This window comes from Triturus cristatus, chromosome 6, assembly GCF_964204655.1.
Source record: "Triturus cristatus chromosome 6, aTriCri1.1, whole genome shotgun sequence".
Taxonomy (NCBI): domain Eukaryota; kingdom Metazoa; phylum Chordata; class Amphibia; order Caudata; family Salamandridae; genus Triturus; species Triturus cristatus.
In genome coordinates, this window is record NC_140589.1 from 254,525,497 (window position 1) to 254,548,184 (window position 22,688).

General features: G+C 41.3%; 1 protein-coding gene across 2 annotated transcripts in view; it reads left to right on the plus strand.

The window, feature by feature from the left end:
• The window catches only part of LOC146816728 (uncharacterized), a 35,814-nt gene extending 13,384 nt beyond the window's left edge, over positions 1–22,430 (plus strand). For both annotated transcript variants that reach the window (XR_014962484.1, XM_085609161.1), the window contains 2 exons: positions 16,424–16,601; positions 21,435–22,430. Coding sequence is in view for 1 of the 2 variants with exons in the window: in XM_085609161.1 (XP_085465287.1) it covers positions 16,424–16,601; positions 21,435–21,494 (238 nt within the window). In the remaining variant the exon portion in view is untranslated. The remainder of the gene's footprint in view (positions 1–16,423; positions 16,602–21,434) is intronic.
• Positions 22,431–22,688: the final 258 nt, after the last annotated feature.

Genomic DNA, 22,688 nt, shown 5'->3' on the forward strand with positions numbered 1-22,688 from the left:
AGTTTATGGAGGACATCCTAACGAAAAATCCTCCACCATATCAGGAAGGTCCGAGTATAACTACTCCAAGTGCCCCTGTTTTGGGAACACCTTTGGTTCCACAAGTTATACATGATTCAATGAATGGAAGGGTACTTCAGGAAAAGGAAAGAGAAGCAATAAATAAAAATAGAGAAGAATTGATACAGAAAATAACCCAATTGAATACACACCCTGAAGCATTGACTATACCAGTGACTATAGGTCCCGTTGTCCCATTGTCTGGGGACAAGGGGAATTGTCCCAAACCACCAGTTATGACAACTCCCATAACCAAACCTTGAAAAGAAAATATAATAATTGATGATCAAGCCAGTGAATGCGATTCGGTAATTTCATTAATGGATTTGCCGATAAGAGGACAGATAAATGAAACCCCGGGAAGAGTTATTTTTAGCTGTTCAAAAGAAATACGGTTAGAAACATCCACAGGAACCAAAAGTGCCACAATAGCGTCCCCGGAAGAATTAGAGAGGTGGGCACAGGGAATAGACAAACCAAACCAACAAAGATTTTAGATATTTACAAATTGAAAGTGGAATGGAAAGAAATGATAGCTGAAAATGTGGTATTAGGTAGGCTAAACACTTACAGTGAAGAAGTTATTGTTAATTTGTAGAAGCATCACTAGAAATGCAAAGGTGTTTCATGAGACATTGAAAGATGTTGCCTCTTAAATGGGAATTGAAATAGGGAGATCTAAAGTATTACAGAAACGATATAGAGCAGAATTTACTGAAGGATTTGGAAAATATGAATGTGTTCGGAAGAAAATTACAGGTTAAGGAATTGATGACCATCTTCCAAAAGTGGGGAGACTTAGACAAATGGAAAGCTAGGTGGATGAGGAAGAAGGAGGAAGCACAGGCAAGTCGAACAGCATCTGAATTCTTGTTGAAAGAATCAGGGAAGCAGAGAGATTGTGCCCAATGAGAGAAGTTCCAGGAGAAGGATATGTACATGTTACGTGGACTCGACAAGATATTTTGTCATTTATTCATGATTTTCCAAAGTTGAGAGAAAAAACAGTTGAATGGTACAGGCAGGTTGAAAGGTTTGTGAAAGTTTCTAAAGTTTTGTTGAAAGATTTGGATGATCTATTTGATATGGACAGAATGTAAAATCACAGTTGATTGGCCTAGTGATGAATACCGAAGAGATGAAAAAACGGGAGTCCCTTCAGAAGATGTAATGAAGAAATCTCACCAGGTGATCACTTTCTTGAAAGGGAAAATTCCACCAAAAGAAACAGACTGGGTAAAGAAACATTGAACAACCCAAGACATAAATAAGTCTGTACATGCTAATTATGAACGCCTCTTATAGGTATTCAAGCAGTATAGCAATTTGAGAACATTGGAGATAAAAGTATGGGTCATATTGTGTATCAGTTTGTGTCTGGCTTAAGACCAGAGATTTCCGAAATGATTCAACAATACATGTTGTGCTGGTAGGGAAAACCTGTCGATGAAATTCTAAAATATGCCAAGTATTGCGGAGACTATATTGAGAATAGACGTAAAAAGTTGGAAGAAAAAGTAATGTGGGCACAAGTAAAATTGGCAGAACATCAAGAGCTTAAATTAAATAGTCAAAATGTGGATCAAGTGAAAGGACAGGGTCAGAATGACAATAATGGGGGGGAAACCAAGAGGATGGATGAGTAGAGAGGAAGCGAACAAGAAATTTCCTTGTCATGGGTGTGGAAAATTGGGCATTGGAAAAACGAGTGTAAAAATATTCAGAATATTAATGGCCCAAATCAAAGTTTAAATCCACAGATGCAGAATGAGGTGATAAGTCAACCACAGCAGGTTGTTAATCAACAGTCAGTTGCCACCTGCCCCTATGCCAAATTTTGTGAACAGAGCAAAATACAGTGCGGACAGCGGATTTCCAGGAGAAAGTGATATGAAATGTTTTGTAACTTCACAGTTTATTTTGCAGAACAGTCACCTTCATAGAGATGATCAATGTTGGTGCCTGAGGGGGAAGGAAGAGGAGTGCGTACTTGGCGCATCCTTACCGGTAGATCAGTCAGGTCCATATATTGATGGGAAGGTAGAAGGAAAATATATTACCCTTTTGTTGGTGCTACCCGTTCTACTGTGAGTACAGCAGACATCCCAAACCTACCCCTCTCGGGAGAAGCCATACAAGTAGTAGGCGTTTCAAACAAACAGATTAGAACCCCAATAACAGAACCCATGGAGGTGCGCATTGGCAATTTTCAGAGAAATGCACACATTTGTAGTGTGCGACTCTAGTCCAGTGAACTTGCTAGGAATGGTTTGTTGTGCAAAATGAACTGCACAATTTTTTGCACACCTGATGGTTTTGCAATTCAGACCCCTGATGAAGACGCTGTCTATAAAATAATGCTGGCAAAACAAGGCACAGAAGTAGATAAGATGCATTCAATATTGACAAAAGATGATTTACCAGATGAACTAAAAACGACTGTGAATCCAGAGGTGTGGGATTTCACTGAAAAAAAAATAGGGTTAATGACAAATGTAGACCCAGTAAAGCTGACTGCAAAAGAAGGTGCAGTTTACCCAAATACTAGGCAATACAAAATGAGCCCCGAAGTTAAAGCAGGTGTTGCCGCAGAAATTGATCGAATGATTCAGGGATGTGGAATTCCTATAGCCCGACGCCCAGGGCATATTGTTTGGGGTCAAGGACCAGTTTTCATGTGTATTTTGTCCTTGCGACAAGTAGGCCCAACCCCCTGCAGCACAAACCTGTTGGCTGCCAGATTGTAGTACCACATTATGGATCAGGGAAGGGCACTGTCTGCAGTTGAGGTGATATGTTTGTCCATATGTTAATGCTGTGCAAACTTGTATTTATGGTTCATTATTCAAAAGCCTTAATTATTAAGGTGAGCACTCAAAGTAAATGTTGTAAGCACTGAGTGCACTATTGACAGTGGTTCCAGTATAAAATGTGTACACACATTTTCAAAGATTAGCAATATGAGGCTATGTATAATGCTCTCAGAATGTTCTCTGATTTAATGCAAATATTTGCAGAAGCTTGAAAGCAATATTGATGATTCTTTGCTTTCAAAATAGAATGTTCATAAAAAAAATGAAAGTAGGAACATTTCAGGTACCATTTCTTTGCAGCATCATTTAGTAACTTGTGTTGATGCACGCTAGTTTTTCCCAAAAATATTCATAATGGAAAATCAGTGTAACCAGTTTCAATAAGATTATGGTAAACAAAAATAAACCAGCATTGACAAAGCCAGTAGGTCTGAAATTTGTGGTCAGAGCTTTTGTTTTGTCAAGGCGTGAATTGTTTTGGCATGGCTTTTGTAAAACCTTATTGGTGTGGGAGCTGCTGGGCCCCCACCATTATAAGAAACGTTAGCAAAAGCAAAAATTCTTTTTGGTCTCAAAAAACACACACTGCCACAGTAAGTACTGGCAGTGAACAAAACTACTTTGTGTGCTGATATGCTACTTGTGAAAGAGCAGAATGCTGTCACTTACAGTGAAGCAAGCCGATACAGAGAAAGAGAGAGAGAGAGACAGAATTTTAATAAACGCAAAAGGCCATGGTCAACGCCAGACCAGATTAGGGGCCCAGTTATTAAAGCAAGACTCAAAATTATACCCATGGTGTATGTCCTAGCATTGAGTGCAGCTAAACAGCTTTTGTGAATGCCTTTGAATTTACAGAAGTAGGACCAGAAATAGTACTCCTAGAAAATATTTGTGAAATGCATGTTAGCATGAGCAAATCTGCATGTGTAGTGAGTGTTTACAAGTTCACTTTCCCTCTAATCACTTTTTTCCCAACTGGAAGAAGCTTTACGTCTGCCATTGTCAGGAGTAAATTTCCAACATTTCTCAGTATGGGAAAAGGTTAGAGAAGAGTTGTTGAAAATGCTTTAAATATGCAATTTAGTAGGTTTACACAGACTCAAAAGGACATTCTAAACTTGAAACGTTTGCTTACCACTACCTTCAACCCCAGTATGTAGCTCTGTGGAAACGTGGCAACAGAAGGGGATTGAAAGTATTCAAACACTACTTTGGTATGAGCCCTGGCATAATTAGAGAGGCTATATTAGAGCTCTTATATAATGAGATTGCAGCCATAATTTGTTGCCACACTACATGGCCTCAAAGGGACAAGTGGATTTTGTTACAGGACAAGTAGATTTATGAAGCAACCTGCCCCATGGACAAGTAGATATTTTATTAAATTCCACACCTCTGATGATTAAGCCCGGCATTTTAAAAGAAGTAATGAGCAGTCCTTGTGATTCACCTATAATTGGCATTAAAAAGCCTAGCGGAAAATACCAAATAGTGCAAGATTTACGAAAAATGAATAAGATTGTTGTGCCTTGTTGCCCAATAGTACCAAATCCAGCAGTGATTCTGTATCAAAAAACATGGAATGCAGGATGGTTTACTGTAATTGATCTATGCCAAGCATTTTTCTCTATTCCTTTACACCCAGACAGCCAGTATCTCTTTTCATTGAATTGAGGACCGTATTTTAGTATGGAATCGAGTTCCTCTAGGGTATACAGAAAGTCCTTCAATTTTCAATCAAATTTTGAAATAGTGTCTAGAAACACTAGTGATGCCCAGAAGTTCTATTCTGGTCCAAGATATTGACGCCTTGCTAATTTCATCAAAGTCACAAGATGATTGTGTTACTGATTCATTTGCCTTGATAAATTATTTGGCTGACGGAGGACACAGTGTCTCCAGAGAAATTACAATTTAGTTGAACTGGAATCAAATATTTGGGACAACAAATAGAAAGAGGAGTGAGAAAAGTGACCCCTGAAAGAATAAAGATAATAAAAACAAATGCAGTTACCACAAACCCAGAGAGAAGTCCGAATGTTTCTTGGTGTAGTGGGGTATTGTAGGCAGTGGATTGTAGGTTTTTCTTTGTTAGCTAAACTACTAATACAGATGACACGGAAACGGGCAAAGGACCCAGTAGTTTGGGATGATGTAAGCATGGAAGCTTTTGTAAAATTACAAAATTGTTTGTGTGAAGCCCCAGCTCTAGGTATGCCAGGTTAAACAAAATAATTTGCACTTTTCTGTTGTGAAAGAGAAAATTGTGCCCTTTCAGTGTTAACCCAACAACATGGTTTGATGAAACGTCCAGTAGCATACCTTTCTGCTACTTTGCACCCTGCAGCGTCTGCATTACCTGGCTGTTTAAAAGCAGTAGCTGCTACTTGCATGAGTCTTGAACAAAGTGAGTCCATTGTGATGGGACATCCTGTAAAGGTATTCGTTCCACATTCAGTGGAGATTCTTTTGACTAGAACACGAACATAGTACCTTACCCTTAGTCGGATGACTAAGTACGAAAGAATCATTTTAGGAGCAGAAAACGTGACAGTGGTCAGGTGTACTATACTAAACCCTGCTACTTTGTTACCAGATGTACGTGGGGAAGAAGTAAGAGATGAAGTTGAGCACGATTGTCTGGATGTCACTGAGTTATGCACCAAGCCACGTCCAGACATAGAGGAAGAGCCCCTGAAAGAATCAGAGCATGAGCTATTTGTAGATGGCTCGTGTATGAGACATGAGGAAGGAGGATTAAGCACCGCTTATGCTGTATGCACGTTGGCTGGAATAGTCGAGTATCCTCTATACCAGGAGTCAAGTCTGCACAAGTAACTGAATTGATAGCTTTAATTAAAGCATGTAAAAGGCACTTTGGCACAGGAGTTTGGTGTAAAGTGCAGGTGCTTTCTGCCCTCCATAGGCTAGTATTGGGAACTCCCCCCACCCCCCATGGATAAATCTTATATGAAACAGAATAAATATGTTATGTTTGGTGTGGTTGAACGGAAAATAATATATGCTGCGCAATGGTGTACGCAGGTATATTTACACTGTTTTAGAAATTGTCACTTTTAACAGTCGCCATTTTGGTGTGCTTTGTAGTGACAGGGTGCTCTACACCTCCCCCCAAAACCAGTTGGGACTGGTTTCCCCAGGGAGCCTTCCAGAAGCTTCTGGCCTTTTCCAGTAGGTGGGGTGAGGGTTGTATATATAGAGGAGCTAAGACTCCATGTGGTGTGCTGTACTTGGACTTCGACTTGGAGGGGACACTCTGCCAGGAGGTACCACCGCAAGGGCCTGCGTACTGGCCCCTGTGCCCATCAGTACCCCTCTGCTGTCCACAGGGCCAGGGAGAAACCTTTACTGGAGTGAAGACTGCTCTGCCAGGAGGAGTGCCACATTATGGGGGTTGACTGTTCCAAGGAACTGCTGTCCTGTGATGATGAGTTACCCACTGCCTGCTGATCTTGCCCAGCATTGACTGCTCTCTCCTACTTGCCTAAACCCAGCACCTGGTGAGCGCTAACACTTTCTTCTGTGGGGCCCTGGACTTGGGAGGTCCCTAGCGCCTCGTGAGCGCATTGTCTTCATTGGCCGGAGGTGAGGAGCGTCTGTCCCCTGCGCGCCTGAAATCGGCAGGAGCCCACCCCGCGTTATACTTCAAAATAAGCGGGAGCCTACCCCGCGTTCGTGTCCCCAGGAGGAGAATCCATGATCCCAGCGGGGCTCCCATGTGCCAGGGAGAGCCCTGCGTGGCAAGGGAGAGCGGGTGCCCACCCCGCGTGCTGCCCGGGAGAGTGGCTTATTTTGAAAATACAGCGGGAGCTTGCCCTGCTTATTACTTTGAATTGGGCGGGTACCCACCCCGCATGTATGCGCACGGTTGGTTGTCTGAACTGAGCGTGTGCCCACCCCGCGTTGGTGGAATTCTGAAAACAGGGGAACCTACCCAGCTGGTGTATTCACTACCCCGTATTGTCCCTGCGCGAGGAAATCGCCGTTGAGATCACCGCCGCGACCCGGAAGCCTAAGCCTGATGATGGGTGGGGCCGGAGAGAGCGCTGGAAGCCCCGGCCCACAAGGAAGAGCTGAAAGTTCGGAGCCGACGGGCTCCACACCGAAGTTCCGGGTCCCAGGAAGGGGCGGGGTGAAGTCCAGCGAGGTGCCGGTTGCAGCAAGAGGCCAGCAGAGACCCAAGACAGCCCCGGTGAGTTGGGGGCTTCAGGAGGGCCCAGTGTGGTGCTCGCAAAGCACCAGAGCAGTCGGGCCGGTGGACCCTGAGCGGCCCCGCAGGACAGTGGGCCGCTCCACCTTTGGAGAAGAGATCGCGGGTCAGAGGATGCAGTGGACGGCTGCTGCCTGTTTTGCCCAGCCCTATGGGGTGGGGCTTTAACGTAAGGAGTGGTGCCAGTGCTTGTTTTGGGACCTGGGCTTACTTCACTTTACTCAACTGCCCCGCCAGACAGCGGGCAGTTGCAACGCTTTGGGGTATTTCCAATGTGCCGAGTCCCAGAGAGGGGGCTCTCCAGGCGCAGTGGTGCCACAGGCTAACCTACAATGTTGGGGACATTTATAATTTACACAGCTTTTCCTAATGGCTCCCCGGCTGATTGATGCATAGTGTATTTGATGAGGCCTGATACCGTTTTATGCCTCAGGCTAATGTGCCCCATCCCTAAGGTTGTGTTATGATGGTTTATGCACCAGGATTGATTTATGCCTAATGATATGGTACATTGCTACTGATGTTATGTGCAATGTAGCTACACTGCTGGTTATGCATAATGTTTACCGGCTTACTCATGACGATGCCAATGTTAATATGATTAGGCCACAAACTTTATGTTCATGATTCATGCCTCATATAATGTGTTTTACGCCTAATGAGACACATCATGTTTTTAGGCCTAATGTTCTGCCCTAGGGTTCGCATTGATGAGATGCCCAATGTACCTATGTTGGTGCACTTACGCTGATGATTTGGATGCAGACTATGTTTTATGCCTAAGGTTGATGCCCAGAGGTATTGATGTGTCCCTGGATGGCCCCTATGCACATTATTGGTGTTCGGTATAATGTTATCACCACGGCCTGTTGATATGTGCAACTAAGGAAGGGGTTATTGCTTCATGTGGGCTCTACTGATTATGTTTTATGCCCATGCTCATGGTTCATGCAAATGTGATTTATGCCCAAGGGGTTGCTCATGCTTTTATGCTAATGATGATGCCTCTATGGTCACATGTTTTATGCCTAACGCATTTATGCTAATGAGGTTATGCCCACAGGTGGATGCCTACTACAGACGAGATTCATGCCAATGAGGTTCTTATGCCTAATGTTATGCCTACGGTGCTGGTTAGGCCCCTAAATTACTACTCAGATTATGCATACTGCATTTCTATGCCAGACTTAATGGTTCTTATGATGTTCCAGGTTCAGGCCGGATTTCGTTTCATGACATATGACTATTGTGAGGATGCCTTATGGTTAGGCCAAGGTTTATTGCAACATTGCTAAGTTCATGGTATTGCCAGTAGGTACTGGCTGTTTTACATTTACTACTGATAGTTACATTCACTATGTGTACTCTGTGATGGTTCTGGCAGCGCCCCGATTGGCGCTGCCCTGTATATAATCCCCTGTAAATTGCTACCTGGTGACAGTTGGCACAGTGTTATAGGTGCTTGTGATTATGATTCTAATGTGTTTGCCTAATACACAAGTTATTTTTACACAACCTGGTGTCGAGTCTCGTTTGTAGTGGGCCTAGTGTGTCGCCTGTGAGTGTGGACTGGGCAGATGCTTTACACATTGCTCCGGAGTTTAGCCTACCCGCTCCGCACCAAGCTACCCCGGTTCTAACAGAGTGAAAAGGAGGAGTGGATAAAAACAGGGTGGCAAAGGAGAACAGAATATGACGTGTGGGTTTGCCAAGATGGCAGACCAGTAATGCCAAATTGTTTACTATCTCAAATGGCCCGAATGTATCATGGAGACACATATGTAGGCAGGGACGCCATGATCAGGCTCTTTAGACAGGATTTGTTTAATCCAAGATTTAGGGCTGTCGCAGAGAGTCTTTGCCAGAGATTCTTAACTTGTTAAGAAATAAACCCAGGCAGAAAAACAGTGGTCAATTAGGGAAGAATTGGGAAGGCAGAAGCACCATTTGTGAGGTTGCAGGTAGATTTTATCCAACTATATGTCCTTGTCATAGTTTGCTTGTTCTCACGGTGGGTGAAGGCATACCCTACTACATGAAATGACCACATAACAGTTGCCAGACTACTGTTGAGGGAGCTAATTCCGCGGTTTGGTTTTCCAGTAACTGTGGAATCAGATAGAGGATCTCACTTTAATAATGAAATAATGTGGTTATTCTGTGAAGCATTTAAAATTTAACAAAAACTGCACTGTGCATATCGCCCAGAGGCTACTGGAGTGGTGAAACAAATGAATGGCACAATCAAATCAAGACTGGCAAAGGTGTGTGCATCCACATCACTGTGTTGGCCAGATGCATTACCTCTTGTTCTGATGGGACTCAGAAACAGTCGTGATAGAAACACAGGATTGAGTCCCCATGAAATTCTCATGGGAAGAGCAATGAGACTAGCATTTATACCTGGACACAAACTGTTGAGTATAACTGATGATCTGGTACTAGATTATTGTAAAGGATTGGCTGACCTAGTGCGTTCTGTCTCTCACCAGGTTGGAGAAGACGCAGTTGCCAGGCAGCCGGATCAAGAACATGGTCTAAATCCCGGGGACTGGGTAGTAGTGAAGAATCACATCCGAGAGTCGTGCCTAGCACCCAGGTGGGATAAGCCGCGACAGGTCATACTGGTTACAACGACAGCCGTGAAATGTGCAGATTTGCCTAACTGGATCCATGCCAGTCATACCAAAAGAGTACCAGCTCCTGAGGAAAGGGAATCACAACTGACACAAGCAGTTGAGGGCGCTGAAGGTTGTACAGGCGAAGAACCTAGAATAACAGATTCTGAAGTAGCTGTTCAAGAACAACCAAGCACAAGTCAGGAGGAATGGATACCAGTGGTTGACATACCTGAAGTGATTATTAAAATGAGAAGCAGAACCAGACTAGGAAGACAGGAAACTAGAGAGGATCAGACAGGTGTAGAAAAACACGCTCAGGAAAGGGTGAATAAAACTGTTGAAAACCCTGAGCAGAATCAAACAAGGAGAGAAAAATATACTCAGACAGAGGTGAACCAATATATTCACAGATCTGAGGAGGGACAGACAGGACTAGAAGAACACGTTCAGGCTGCAGAAAAGCAAAGTGCAGTAAGACCTGAGCAGGACCAGTTAGGATCAGAAGAACAAGTTCAGGAAGAAGAAGAAGTCAAAATAAGATCTGAACGGGACCAGATAGAGGAAGAAGAACACGTTCAGGCAAATGATGTCACAACAATAATCCCTGAACAAGGACAGATCGAGAGGGACTCTGAAGATGAAGATAATAAAATTGTGCCACAACATAACGAAAATAAAAGAATACTTGAAAGAGACGAGGAACGTGAAAGTGCAGTACAAACCAAAAAGGTCAGAAAAGGTGATAATTAGCCAGGTGGTGTTAAAAGATTAAAGTATCACTTAAAAACAATGAGTGAAGAACCTGAGCAAGTAAATGAAGTCTCTAGTCAGTCTGGGAAATTGACTGGAAAACCCAGGCGAAGGAGTCAAAGACTGCGAATTTTGAACAATAAGTTCAAAGGTCCTGAATGGACCTATGTGATTCTTGAAGAATTCGAAAATCTAGATCTGAATGAAGAAAGTGACGAAGAATTGATTGTTGAACAGATTGATGAAGGAGACGTTATACCTATTTGAAGATCAAATAAATAAAATTCATAAAAATAGAGCAGAGAAAAGAAGAGGAATCTTCTTAAATTAAAATGGCTGATGATAGGGTTGCTGGAAGACCAAAACGAAATTGTAAAAAGAAGTGTTGTAGAATATGTATTTATAGGATATGTTTAGTACTTATATTCTGGTTAGTATTAACCGTAGCAATCCCTTATTTAGTGGTGACAAAAGAAAAATACAGATACTAAAGACAGAGTGGCTAACATAAAGGGAAATAGAGTAGAACCAGAAGCACCAGATGAGGTAGATTTACATCACACTGTGACAAATAATGAAACTGCTTTAAATTTATTCCCAAAGCTATTAGTTCAGTACGTAGACATCATGGATATTAGTGATTGTTATGTATGTATGAAATTACCAGCATCAGTAGCAGAAGGTGTCACCTATCACCATTTACCATTAACATTTTTGTATAACATTTAATGGAGTATATTAGCTAGTTTATTTTATAGAACAGGAAAATTACAGTATTATTATTCAAATTTAGATGTGATATTTTCAGAGGTTCCTATTCGCAAGAGTATGAATCCAGTTCTTAGTACTAAAGATGCACAGTTTATGGGTGAATATTTCTTAACTATGAAAACAATAGATATAGCAGAAGCACACAAAATCAATCTAACATGTTCATTACACAAAGAAGAAAATATATTTTTGAAGTTAGTAGAGGAGAGGAGACCGGACTTCCAAAGAAAGGCTTCTGAAAAGAAGCCGCAGATTCCTCAATGGGCTGAGAAAGAGGAAATGTATACAGATGGCAAGACTCACGCTGCGATGTTCCTAGATTTTGAAAAGAAAGGGAAGATCTGCCTCCATAGATTAAAGACTGACTATAACAATGTATTTATTGGTTCCAATGAATGTGAACATAACTTTTTGGTTATCGGAGGATGGGGACGAAAAGGGGGAACGGATCCAGTATTTCCTGGAATTTATTATGTGTGTGGGAATAAAGCTTATTTTAGGCTGCCTTCACGCTGGTATGGGAGTTTCTATTTTGGAATAGTATTCCCTAAAGTCTATCATGTAAAAATAATCTCTGGAAGCAATGAAAACCCAAACTAACTAACCCGTAGGAAAAGAGCTAGTTTTTCAGAAATAGTAGGCGATATATTTAGTGCATTGATACCTTCAGTGGAGTCATTCTGAATTCACGAAAGATTTGTCAGTTGTCTACAGTAGTTGATCGTCTGTTGACTGATACTGCTGGAGGGTTCTTATTAATCAATACCAAAATGGTTGCAATTAGATCAATGGTTTTGCAAAATCGACTTCCTCTTGATATATTATTGCCAAAAGAGGGCGGAGCCTGTAAAATGCTGAAAGCGCAACATCGTTGCACTTATATTCCAGATAAAAGTGTAGAAATTGGAGGATACATTATAAATATATCGAAACTGGAAGAAGATTTGAAACCACTGGAAGTTGACAGTGTATGGAAGAAATTAACAAATAGTATTACCTCAATAGGGACTTGGTTTACCAATATAGGCAAAGGTCTAGTAGGCCAAATAATACTACCTATATTTGGAATAATAATACTAGTCTTAGCAATAATGACATGGTACAAATGTTGTAGAACGAGAAAAACATATGAAGTAAATGAAAGGGGAAAGAAAAGAAAGTATGAAGAAATTCAGTTAGAAGAAGTGAAAGGCGAATTATAGAAGAAAATGAAAAATTTAAAAGATAAAAATGAGGAAGGAAATGAAAAGACCTGAAAGGGAATTCAGATGTGTTAAAGTTGGCATCTGGTTTGGTGATGGGTAATTTAGTGATGGTACACATGCCTTCAAAGAGGGGATTGATGGAGAAAGGACTCTTATAAAAGTGACTTGCTCGGATGCAATCCTCTCATATAACTCGTAACACTGTATGAATAAAGTATTGTGTAAATTAATATGCACCTCATTACACATTTTAGCAAGATGAAGCTTGCTTGTGTGTTTTATTCTAGATCTGAATGAAGAAAGTGACGAAGAATTGATTGTTGAACAGATTGATGAAGGAGACGTTATACCTATTTGAAGATCAAATAAATAAAATTCATAAAAATAGAGCAGAGAAAAGAAGAGGAATCTTCTTAAATTAAAATGGCTGATGATAGGGTTGCTGGAAGACCAAAACGAAATTGTAAAAAGAAGTGTTGTAGAATATGTATTTATAGGATATGTTTAGTACTTATATTCTGGTTAGTATTAACCGTAGCAATCCCTTATTTAGTGGTGACAAAAGAAAAATACAGATACTAAAGACAGAGTGGCTAACATAAAGGGAAATAGAGTAGAACCAGAAGCACCAGATGAGGTAGATTTACATCACACTGTGACAAATAATGAAACTGCTTTAAATTTATTCCCAAAGCTATTAGTTCAGTACGTAGACATCATGGATATTAGTGATTGTTATGTATGTATGAAATTACCAGCATCAGTAGCAGAAGGTGTCACCTATCACCATTTACCATTAACATTTTTGTATAACATTTAATGGAGTATATTAGCTAGTTTATTTTATAGAACAGGAAAATTACAGTATTATTATTCAAATTTAGATGTGATATTTTCAGAGGTTCCTATTCGCAAGAGTATGAATCCAGTTCTTAGTACTAAAGATGCACAGTTTATGGGTGAATATTTCTTAACTATGAAAACAATAGATATAGCAGAAGCACACAAAATCAATCTAACATGTTCATTACACAAAGAAGAAAATATATTTTTGAAGTTAGTAGAGGAGAGGAGACCGGACTTCCAAAGAAAGGCTGAAAAGAAGCCGCAGATTCCTCAATGGGCTGAGAAAGAGGAAATGTATACAGATGGCAAGACTCACGCTGCGATGTTCCTAGATTTTGAAAAGAAAGGGAAGATCTGCCTCCATAGATTAAAGACTGACTATAACAATGTATTTATTGGTTCCAATGAATGTGAACATAACTTTTTGGTTATCGGAGGATGGGGACGAAAAGGGGGGTTCTTATTAATCAATACCAAAATGGTTGCAATTAGATCAATGGTTTTGCAAAATCGACTTCCTCTTGATATATTATTGCCAAAAGAGGGCGGAGCCTGTAAAATGCTGAAAGCGCAACATCGTTGCACTTATATTCCAGATAAAAGTGTAGAAATTGGAGGATACATTATAAATATATCGAAACTGGAAGAAGATTTGAAACCACTGGAAGTTGACAGTGTATGGAAGAAATTAACAAATAGTATTACCTCAATAGGGACTTGGTTTACCAATATAGGCAAAGGTCTAGTAGGCCAAGGGTTTGTTTTCCACACCATTCTAGGTAAATATATTTCTGTGTAGTATATCATTATACTACTCTCTCTATCCTCTCCTTTCTGAAGTACTGTCATTGTGAAACTTTGTTCTAATTTAGGTGACTGATTATTGACATTATTGACTTTTCTCTTTGGAGAAACGGAGTTTGTACTGTATTATTGAATTTGGCTCACATGAATTAACTAGATAAACATTTAAAACTTCTCCCGAGTCTGTGGTTATTTCAATATGGTAAAGAATATAAATTCTAAATGTCATTTTACCATCAACTAGTTTCAACTAATAGGTCCATTGACCAGAGGAAATAACTTTTTGATCAGTGAAAGATTAGTTAAAATTTGACAGATAACTAATCTCATAAAAAGGCATTTATAAAACTTGGCCCCCAGCGGTAATTACTAGCCTATGTGAATGTGTGTTTATGGGTCCAGGTGAGTATATGGTGTTTGAGTACCTGAGGTTGGTAACCCACTTGCAAAAGCGGTGGATAGTGAGGTGGTACCGATTCCCCCCTGGGGAACTGGTGAGTCGCTCGGCCCACCCACACCCCCCTGTCATCCATAGAAAGATCACCCGAGAGAGAAACCTAGAAGGGAAGTAAAAAAAAAAGAGCAAATATCAGGGAAAAAAAGTTGAATGACCTGAGCAAAAACAGAAAATTACACCCTCCCTGAGGTCCTTCTTTAAGGTTCAACCACTGATACTAACACTGAAAAAACCAACACAAGCTGGGCCAGAGAAGGTCAGAGGCAACTGGGGGGCAGCAGCAATGGAGACAGGGGAGGTAGTGGGTAGTGGGAAGTGGGGAGCAGCCCTGTCAGGAAGAGACCCCTGAAGTTGTTAGTTTAAGTGGATCTCGGTGTCAGGCAGGTGGTAACACTCAGGTCACGGATAAAAATCATGGAGATTGCATACCAGTCATAAGCCCTAAAAATCCTGAAAGCGGAAACCAAGTAGTAACTTCGGTTAGTTCTCTGGAGGCGATGCTTGTGGCACTCACGGTAGACATCAAGAAAGGGTTTGCAGTGTCTGAAGCAAACCAGTGCGAGATACGTGGCTTCTGTGAGACATTAGAAAAAAAGATGGATACATTATCTGATAGGACACAAACACTCGGGAACACAGTGGAGGAGAGTGGGTCAAGAAGGTCACGTTATACGCAGATGACCTCATGGTCTACTCCTCTGATCTCGGGGCAGCCTTGCCGACTATTTTACGTATGGCATTGGATTTTGGCGAGGTGTCGGGGTACTTAGTTAATGTAAACAAAACGGAGGTTATGGTATGGAATAAGAGAAGTGAATCTCAGTTGATGAAGGAAATGCGATATCTGGGCCTAAAGATAGTGCAAGATGTAAATGCAATTGCAGATACTAATCTGAGGAGAGTGTTAAAAGAGATTGTGCAACTAATGAAGGGATGAGCACACCTCCCGCTAACGATCCTATTGAGGGTGAACTTGGTCAAGATGACTATACTGCCAAAGATTACTTTCCTATTTAATACCATACCATTACACTTTGATAAAGCCTCCATACAGAAAATTTAGCAGGCAATAAATGCATTTATTTGGGCATATAAGTGGATCAGGATCTCCTGGAAAAAGCTGCGGAGAAAGAGGGAGAAGGGAGGATTATCCCTCCCAGATATACAATATTATGCATGGGCCTTCCAATTGACAAACTCCAGAATGCTCGCAAAGACGCCTGATGGATCTGTAATAGGGTTAGTGTTTTCAGCAATGCTAAAAGTAAGCAAGGTCGAAGTAGATGGCTTCCTTTTTAAATTTGGAGACCCAAAATACTTCACAAAAATTAAATTAAAGGTATTACAATAATTAGCGAAGATGTGGTATTATGTTTGACTTTTGAAACTAGACTACTACTCACACTTTGCCCCGATCTGGGATTCGCCAGGGACTCCGGAGTGCCTTAACCATAAACTGGCGGTACCCATAAAAAACACGGATTAAGGATCTGGGGAGACCTGGCACACAATGGGAGCCTTCTAGCCTGGCAAGATCTAAATGGGTTGATGAAGGGCAGCCTTTTAAAGTTTAAATACACACAACTAAAAAGCTGGGAATAAAGTAGAAAATCGACATTGGGAGTAGGTAACATCTTGGAGGAACAATTGGCCATAAAACCATCAGGAAGTAAGGAAGTTGTATTCTGATACTGGCAAATACATGACACTATGGATGGATATTTTAAACTGGCAGAGGAATTGTGGGGAAGACACTTGCCAAGGGAGCAGTTGCAGAATATTTGGCAAGTATCTATGCGCACACTTTACCTCATTGTCAAGCCTGCTTTTTTAAGGAGAAACCACTTGTTTTCACTTCACAGGGTATACATAACACCTGAAAAATTGTCAAAGATGGGGAAAGGAAGTCAAACCAGCTGTGCAAAATGTGGCTTGGAAAAAGCGATAGATGTCCATATGTTTTACCAATGTCTGGTAATCAGAGAATTTTGGGACAAAGTGGAGATTACCATATCTGGTATTTTGGGACGGCAAATGAAGGTAAGCCTATCATTGGTTATTTTTGGTGTGGTGGATGGCCTCACAGGTTTTTTTTAGAGACCTGCTGTTTTATGCAGTTCCACTTGCTAAAAGAGATCTGCCGTAAGTGGGTGGGAACCGCACCACCGCAGCATTCGGAATAGCTGGAGTCCCTTTTATATATGTCCAGGATGGACTTGCTAGGGAAAGAATCTAAGACGAAAGGCTTCTGGAAGCTTTTACAAGTATGGATTGCGAGTCTGGAAATGCTGCAGCAAAACGTGGGGGGTAATGAAGATATATAAAGTGTAAATATGTCCAATGATTACACCGGTAAAACTCCCTGGTGTGCTGCAGAGCCCCTCCGTATCTTGTCTCCGAAAGCAGCTGCCGGTGTGAAGTTAACACTGTGAGAGAGAGACTACCGCAGGCAGGTTAAATGTCCAGTGTGTTGTGCCCTTCAGTGGTTGGTCTTTCTCTTTTCCGAAATAAGGGTGGAAGAAATGGACATGGTTCCTGAGGTGAATGAGGACAAAAACAAATGCTGGGAATAACTTTAATTAATCATTAGTCAGAAGCAAAACATAAATGACAGTACGTCTAATAAAATGAAGAGCAAAGTGTCAACAAGTGTTAGTGTGCACGAGGGATAAATGGTGATTTGGAATATACGGCATGTAATACATACATTTTTTGGGTATTTTTTTCTGGCATTGGAAAGTTTTGTCCTATCTGCGCCTTCGAGGTCAGTGTGTCAAACCCTTGAAGAGCCTCTGTTTCCCTCCACCTCTCCATCAGCCTCATGCATCAACCCAAAATCCAGTCGGTAAAATACCGATTCGGTAATAGCTCCCGGTATTAAGTAAAAAATACCCAATCCCAATGCATCAACCCAAAAGCAGAAATCGCTATTTAAGGAATCCTTAAATAGCTATTCTTTAAATAGGGATTCCTTAAATACCGATTCCTTAAATAGCGATTGCATTTAAGGAATCCCAAAGTGAGATTCCTTAAATGCAATGCATCAAAGTTAAAAAATTAGCGATTTCGCTAATAGGGGGAGCAAATTACCATGAAGATGAACTGCATGGTAATTTGCAAAAACTTTGAAAAATGCACTTTTGTGCATTTTTCAAAGTTTCATGTTGCGCACACACATGCCCTTAGAGCATGTGTGTGTGCAACATATGTGCACATATCATTTTCAGGGGTGCAACAGGGTGTCCTTTTGACACCCTGGCACCCTTGAAAGTGCTCCCGCTATTAGCGATTCGGTAATACCGAATCGCTAATACAGACTGGCTTTACATTCATTCCTATGGGCCTCCAAGCCCATAGGAATGAATGGGTAGGTATTCCTTATTACCGATTCGGTATTACCGATTCGGTAATAAGGAATATTAAGGAATCGCTATTTGAATAGCGATTCCTACATGCATAGCCTTTTGCTATTCCTTATTAGCGATTCCTTATTTTTCGCTAATAAGGAATCGCAAATGGCATTGTTGATGCATAGGCCCCCAAGTGATTAAAATACTGGTCATGCTGATAAAAAAATGGCAAGGGTGACAACCATTTACAGCTGGACCATGGAAGACCTGATATGCCATTTACGATCCAGGCTCTGTTCCGGAGGTTCAGCTCCCTCCGATTATTGCCAGACTAGGCACTGGCCGTGGCCTGGTAGTATGTGGGGTGGGAAGTCCATAAGGAAATCTGGCAGTTTTAGAATTCAGTGACATTGTGTATTCCCTTTGTTATGGAACACTGGTTCCATTTGCAGTTTGCTGCTACTTTGCCTGGCGCCTGACATGTGGTATAGCAGGACAAAGTTATGGGCAGGTCCCATTCATTTCTCCTGGCGCCTACATTTGTCCAATTCCTCTTGGCTCCCATGTTTGTGGCATTCTGCATGGAGCCCATACACAGATTTTCTTAGTTTTTTCAGGGTTTGTTTAATTGAAAGTTATATTATTTTAAAGGAAAGCATTCTTTATTGCTAATTAATTAAATTCATTGTAATATGAGACTAAATATGAATACAAAATAGAATATTAAAATACACAAAACGTCAAGTTAAAAACGATTATCATATTAAAAGATTGAAACGGGGCGGCAATGAGGACTGCAAAAAAATCAAGTTAAAACAGATGAAAACATTAAGACGTTCAAATAGGGCAGCAATGAGTGTGCAAATGGTGGCGCTGAATGCCACAGTTGGAACAAGAGACAAGTTTAAGGATCAACTTTCCAGAAGTCTCTGCTTATGGTGCCTGTGGGTATAAAATAGCCATTGCTTATTAACAAATAAAAATGGTACTTTTAGGTTACAAATTTGACCTGTAATGTTTGTAGTACAAAGTGCGTATAATAAATGGGATACTGATGCCATAGGTGCTAAGAATGGAAATCATTACAGGCATGTAGACAGACAACGTCTGGTGTTCTAAAGTGCAGACTTCGTGAAATTCCTTACTGCTTTCTCACACAATTAGACAGTTTCTGATATTCTAAGGTGCTTTAGCTTCATACTGTTTGTTGCAACTTTTTCGGGGTTAAGCCAATAATACTTCTGGCTTGGGTTCATTCATCAATGCTCAAATTTTGGTATAGAGTTTACGGTGTTTGCTGTAGAAGCAGCTTTGCTGCCTGGAGCAGAAACCTGGGTATTTTGCACGATGGCTGAATGATGTAGCCATTCAAAAGTGTCATTACTGCAGGGCAGCAGGACCTAATTTGAATAGCCTTCAACGCAAGGCATAGCAGTTTTCGCTTTAGGGGAAGAGCAGGGCTGACTCAGATTAAATGGAGTAGGTTTTCTTTACTGTGGCCACATAAGCGGCAGTGGCTATCCTGCCAGACCTCCTTCCAGGTAGGTACAGGGTTGTTTGATGGAAATTCACCAAGTCGGAAGAGCAATAGTGCATGCTGTATGGGTGCTGGCATATGTGTCGTCAGATATGGCTGCGAGCCCCAAGAAGTGTAAGATTACAAGACTGCCATCATATTATTATTTTTCTCTTATGAATACATCTTATTCTCATCACTTAGAGTAAGGGAGTACCCACGATTGGAGGGCCTGCGTTTATGGACTACTAAGTTTCTGTTCCTTATGTTTAGTGAAAAATAATAGGAGAGATTGATCATTGATGGTGTAATCCTGTAGGAGACAACATTATGGTTTGAATTTCTTTTTAGGTTGAAGCCTACCAAACTGTATAGCTGTCAAGTTGCAAAGACACATGGGGACATGCCGAAAGCATACTGTGTAAAGCCTTCTAACTATTGCTTACCATTGGCTTTGTTTTTTGTCACTTTCATTTGCCTGCTCTCTATTTGCTGGCATTTGATTTAGCTTTTCCAGCTTGTGTCTGTCCCTCCCATGGAGCATAGCCTGTTTACCATCTCTCTGATTGGCTCGTTCTGTGCTTCCACCAGTGTCTGCTTTTCGGGATCCATTTTTTCTTTTTCGTGAAGCACTCCATGAGAGTGCTTGTATTTTCCAGCTGTCTTCCTTGTGTGCTTTTTTCCCCACCACCAGTGCTCCAAGTTGTTTCCCCTCCCATGTTCTGTTATGCTCACCTCCCGCAGTCCACATTGTCACTTGCTCGCTTAGTAATACCCCCGCACTCCCTCTGTGTTGCTTTGTCCTTGTCCTGCTACATACCAATGTGTGTCTATCCCAAATTCCATGTTTATCTCTCATGCTAGTGTGCTATTTCCTTCCGTCCCTGCAGCTTCTGCCTGCCTGCCCACCCATCCTCCGTTGTAGCTGTTGCTTTATCCCCACCCACTTTCCCTCCATTACCTCTACCTAATAATGTCAAACGACTTTTACTCTATTCCCTCCATTGCTGTTGTTGCTTTTTCCCTGTCCACTCTCCCTCTGTTCCTACTGTTGCTTTTTCCCCTCTAGTGCTTCTATTGCTTTTTCCCCGCCCAACAGTCCGGCTGTTGAAGCTGTTGCTTAGTGTGCTCTCTTCCTCCTCTTTATTGTTATAGTTGCCTTTTACTCGACCACTCCATTGTCGCTGATGATTAGGGTCTGTCCACTCCCTCTGTTGCCGCTCCTGCTTTTTCGTCAACCCATTGTCCCTCTGTTGCCATTGCTGCTTTTCCTCGCCCAACATTCCTCCATTGCCACCGCTGCTTACTGTCCACCCACCCTCTGCTCCCTCCATCGTTGCTTTTCCTTTTTCACCACCACTCTCCCTCTGTCGCCTCTGTTTTTGTTTTTTCACCACCACCCTCTCAATGCCCCTCTGACTACGTTCTTTTTGGTCTAACAACTGTGAAGCTCAGGGTTGTCTGATGTACCTTATTATGTAATGTTTGTTCTCCTCCTAGTACACTATGATATTAGCTAAATATGATACGCTCAGTTACCCCTTTGCCATTTTCCCTTTACTATGTCCTTCCCTTCCGAAATGTGAAGCGCTCTGATACCCTTTGGGGTCATGTTCGTGCTATAGAAAACTTTGTAAATAACCCCTCCCTCTGTCACCACTGTTACTTAGTGTCTCCTGCAAGCTAAAATCTATTTTATTTGCAGAAAACTGTATTACAAATGCAATGTGCAGAGTATACATTTAAAAATGAAGTATGTTTATGAATGCAAAATTTGTACTAGGTACCATACTTAAATACCATAGACCTATAATACAGCAATGAAGTATTTATTATTGCTAAGTTGGCATGGCTGAAGGTGCCATGATTCTCTGTGATAGGCCCATTAATACAGATTTTTTTAAATTTACTTTGCCGCAGACCTTGCAATTTTGGAAACTACTGTTTATTAGTTAATGTATTGATGTTTGTTGTATTAGACGACTGAGTGTAAGCTTCTCACCACAGGGAGGAAGATTAAAGGGAAAAAGATTTGTGAAGCAAGAAAGGATGTGCCCCAGCATTTAAGGAAACCTGATTAAAAGATGATTGCACTCTGATGAGAAAATGGGGAGTAGACATGTTCCCAGTAGCATGCGGAAATCCTATTGGTCAACATGAAGAAGAAAGAATATCTGTGCTGCAACGTAGAAATTGTATGTTTTATATGAGTGCATGTTCCTAGACTAGTAAGGCAGATTGATTCTTCCTTGACTGCTATTCGAACAGCACATTAGGTGTTCTCTTTCCATGATTTTCTGAGAGGAGGCTCTATCCTGAGTTTCCTGGATATCTCGTTTTGAAAAGTCTTAGTTATTCTTCGATCTGCTATTATTAGAGCTGAGAATATTTTCTAGCTTATTCTGCTAAAGCTTTTTGCTTGTGCTTGATTCTCATATCTGAACTGACACCTTAAACTCCTTTCATATTTATCTTAAGTTAGCCTAGAATAGGGAAGTTTCTTAATAAAACATGCTTGTTACATTTATTGTATTGATGCTTTGTTTTGGTAGAATGAATTGACTTGTTACTTAATATTGATTGACTGATCCAGTTAACCTTCAATGATGACATTTGGATACTTGTATATCAATAAAAGAATGAATAACAAAGAGATTTAAAATAAAACACTTTATAACTCAACTAAACTATCATCATTGACTGAATTAAAGTAATGAGAATTGATCGTTTATGTTGAGATTTAACTTTTAAGTCTCAGCTGACAACAAACATCCATCAACCTGTCTAGCACAGGGTTCTTGGTGAGCGGAACCTTATGCCCCAGCTGTTTAGTGTTCGCACTCCCTCCCCTCCACTGCCATAGTTTATTTTTCCTCGACCACTCCATTGTCACTGTTGCTTAGTGTCTGCCCACTCCCGCTGTTGCTTGTACCCCACCCATTGTCCCTTTGTTGCCACTGTTGCTTTTCCTTGCCCATCCTTTCTCCATTACTGCTGTTTAGTGTCCGCCCACACTCTGCTCCTCCCATTACTGTTTTTATTTTTTTACCACCACCCTACCTCTCACCACTGTTGCTTAGTGTCTACCCACCCTCCCTCTATTTTCTCAGTTGCCATTGTTCCTTTCTCTCCGATCATCCACCCTCCTTCAGTTGCTATTGTTGCTTAGTGTTCTCCCTCCCTCCCCCTACTCTGTTGGGGTTTGCCTGCCTGCCTGCCCTCTGTTTCCGCTCTTGCTTTTTGCCTAGCCACCCTCTTTTA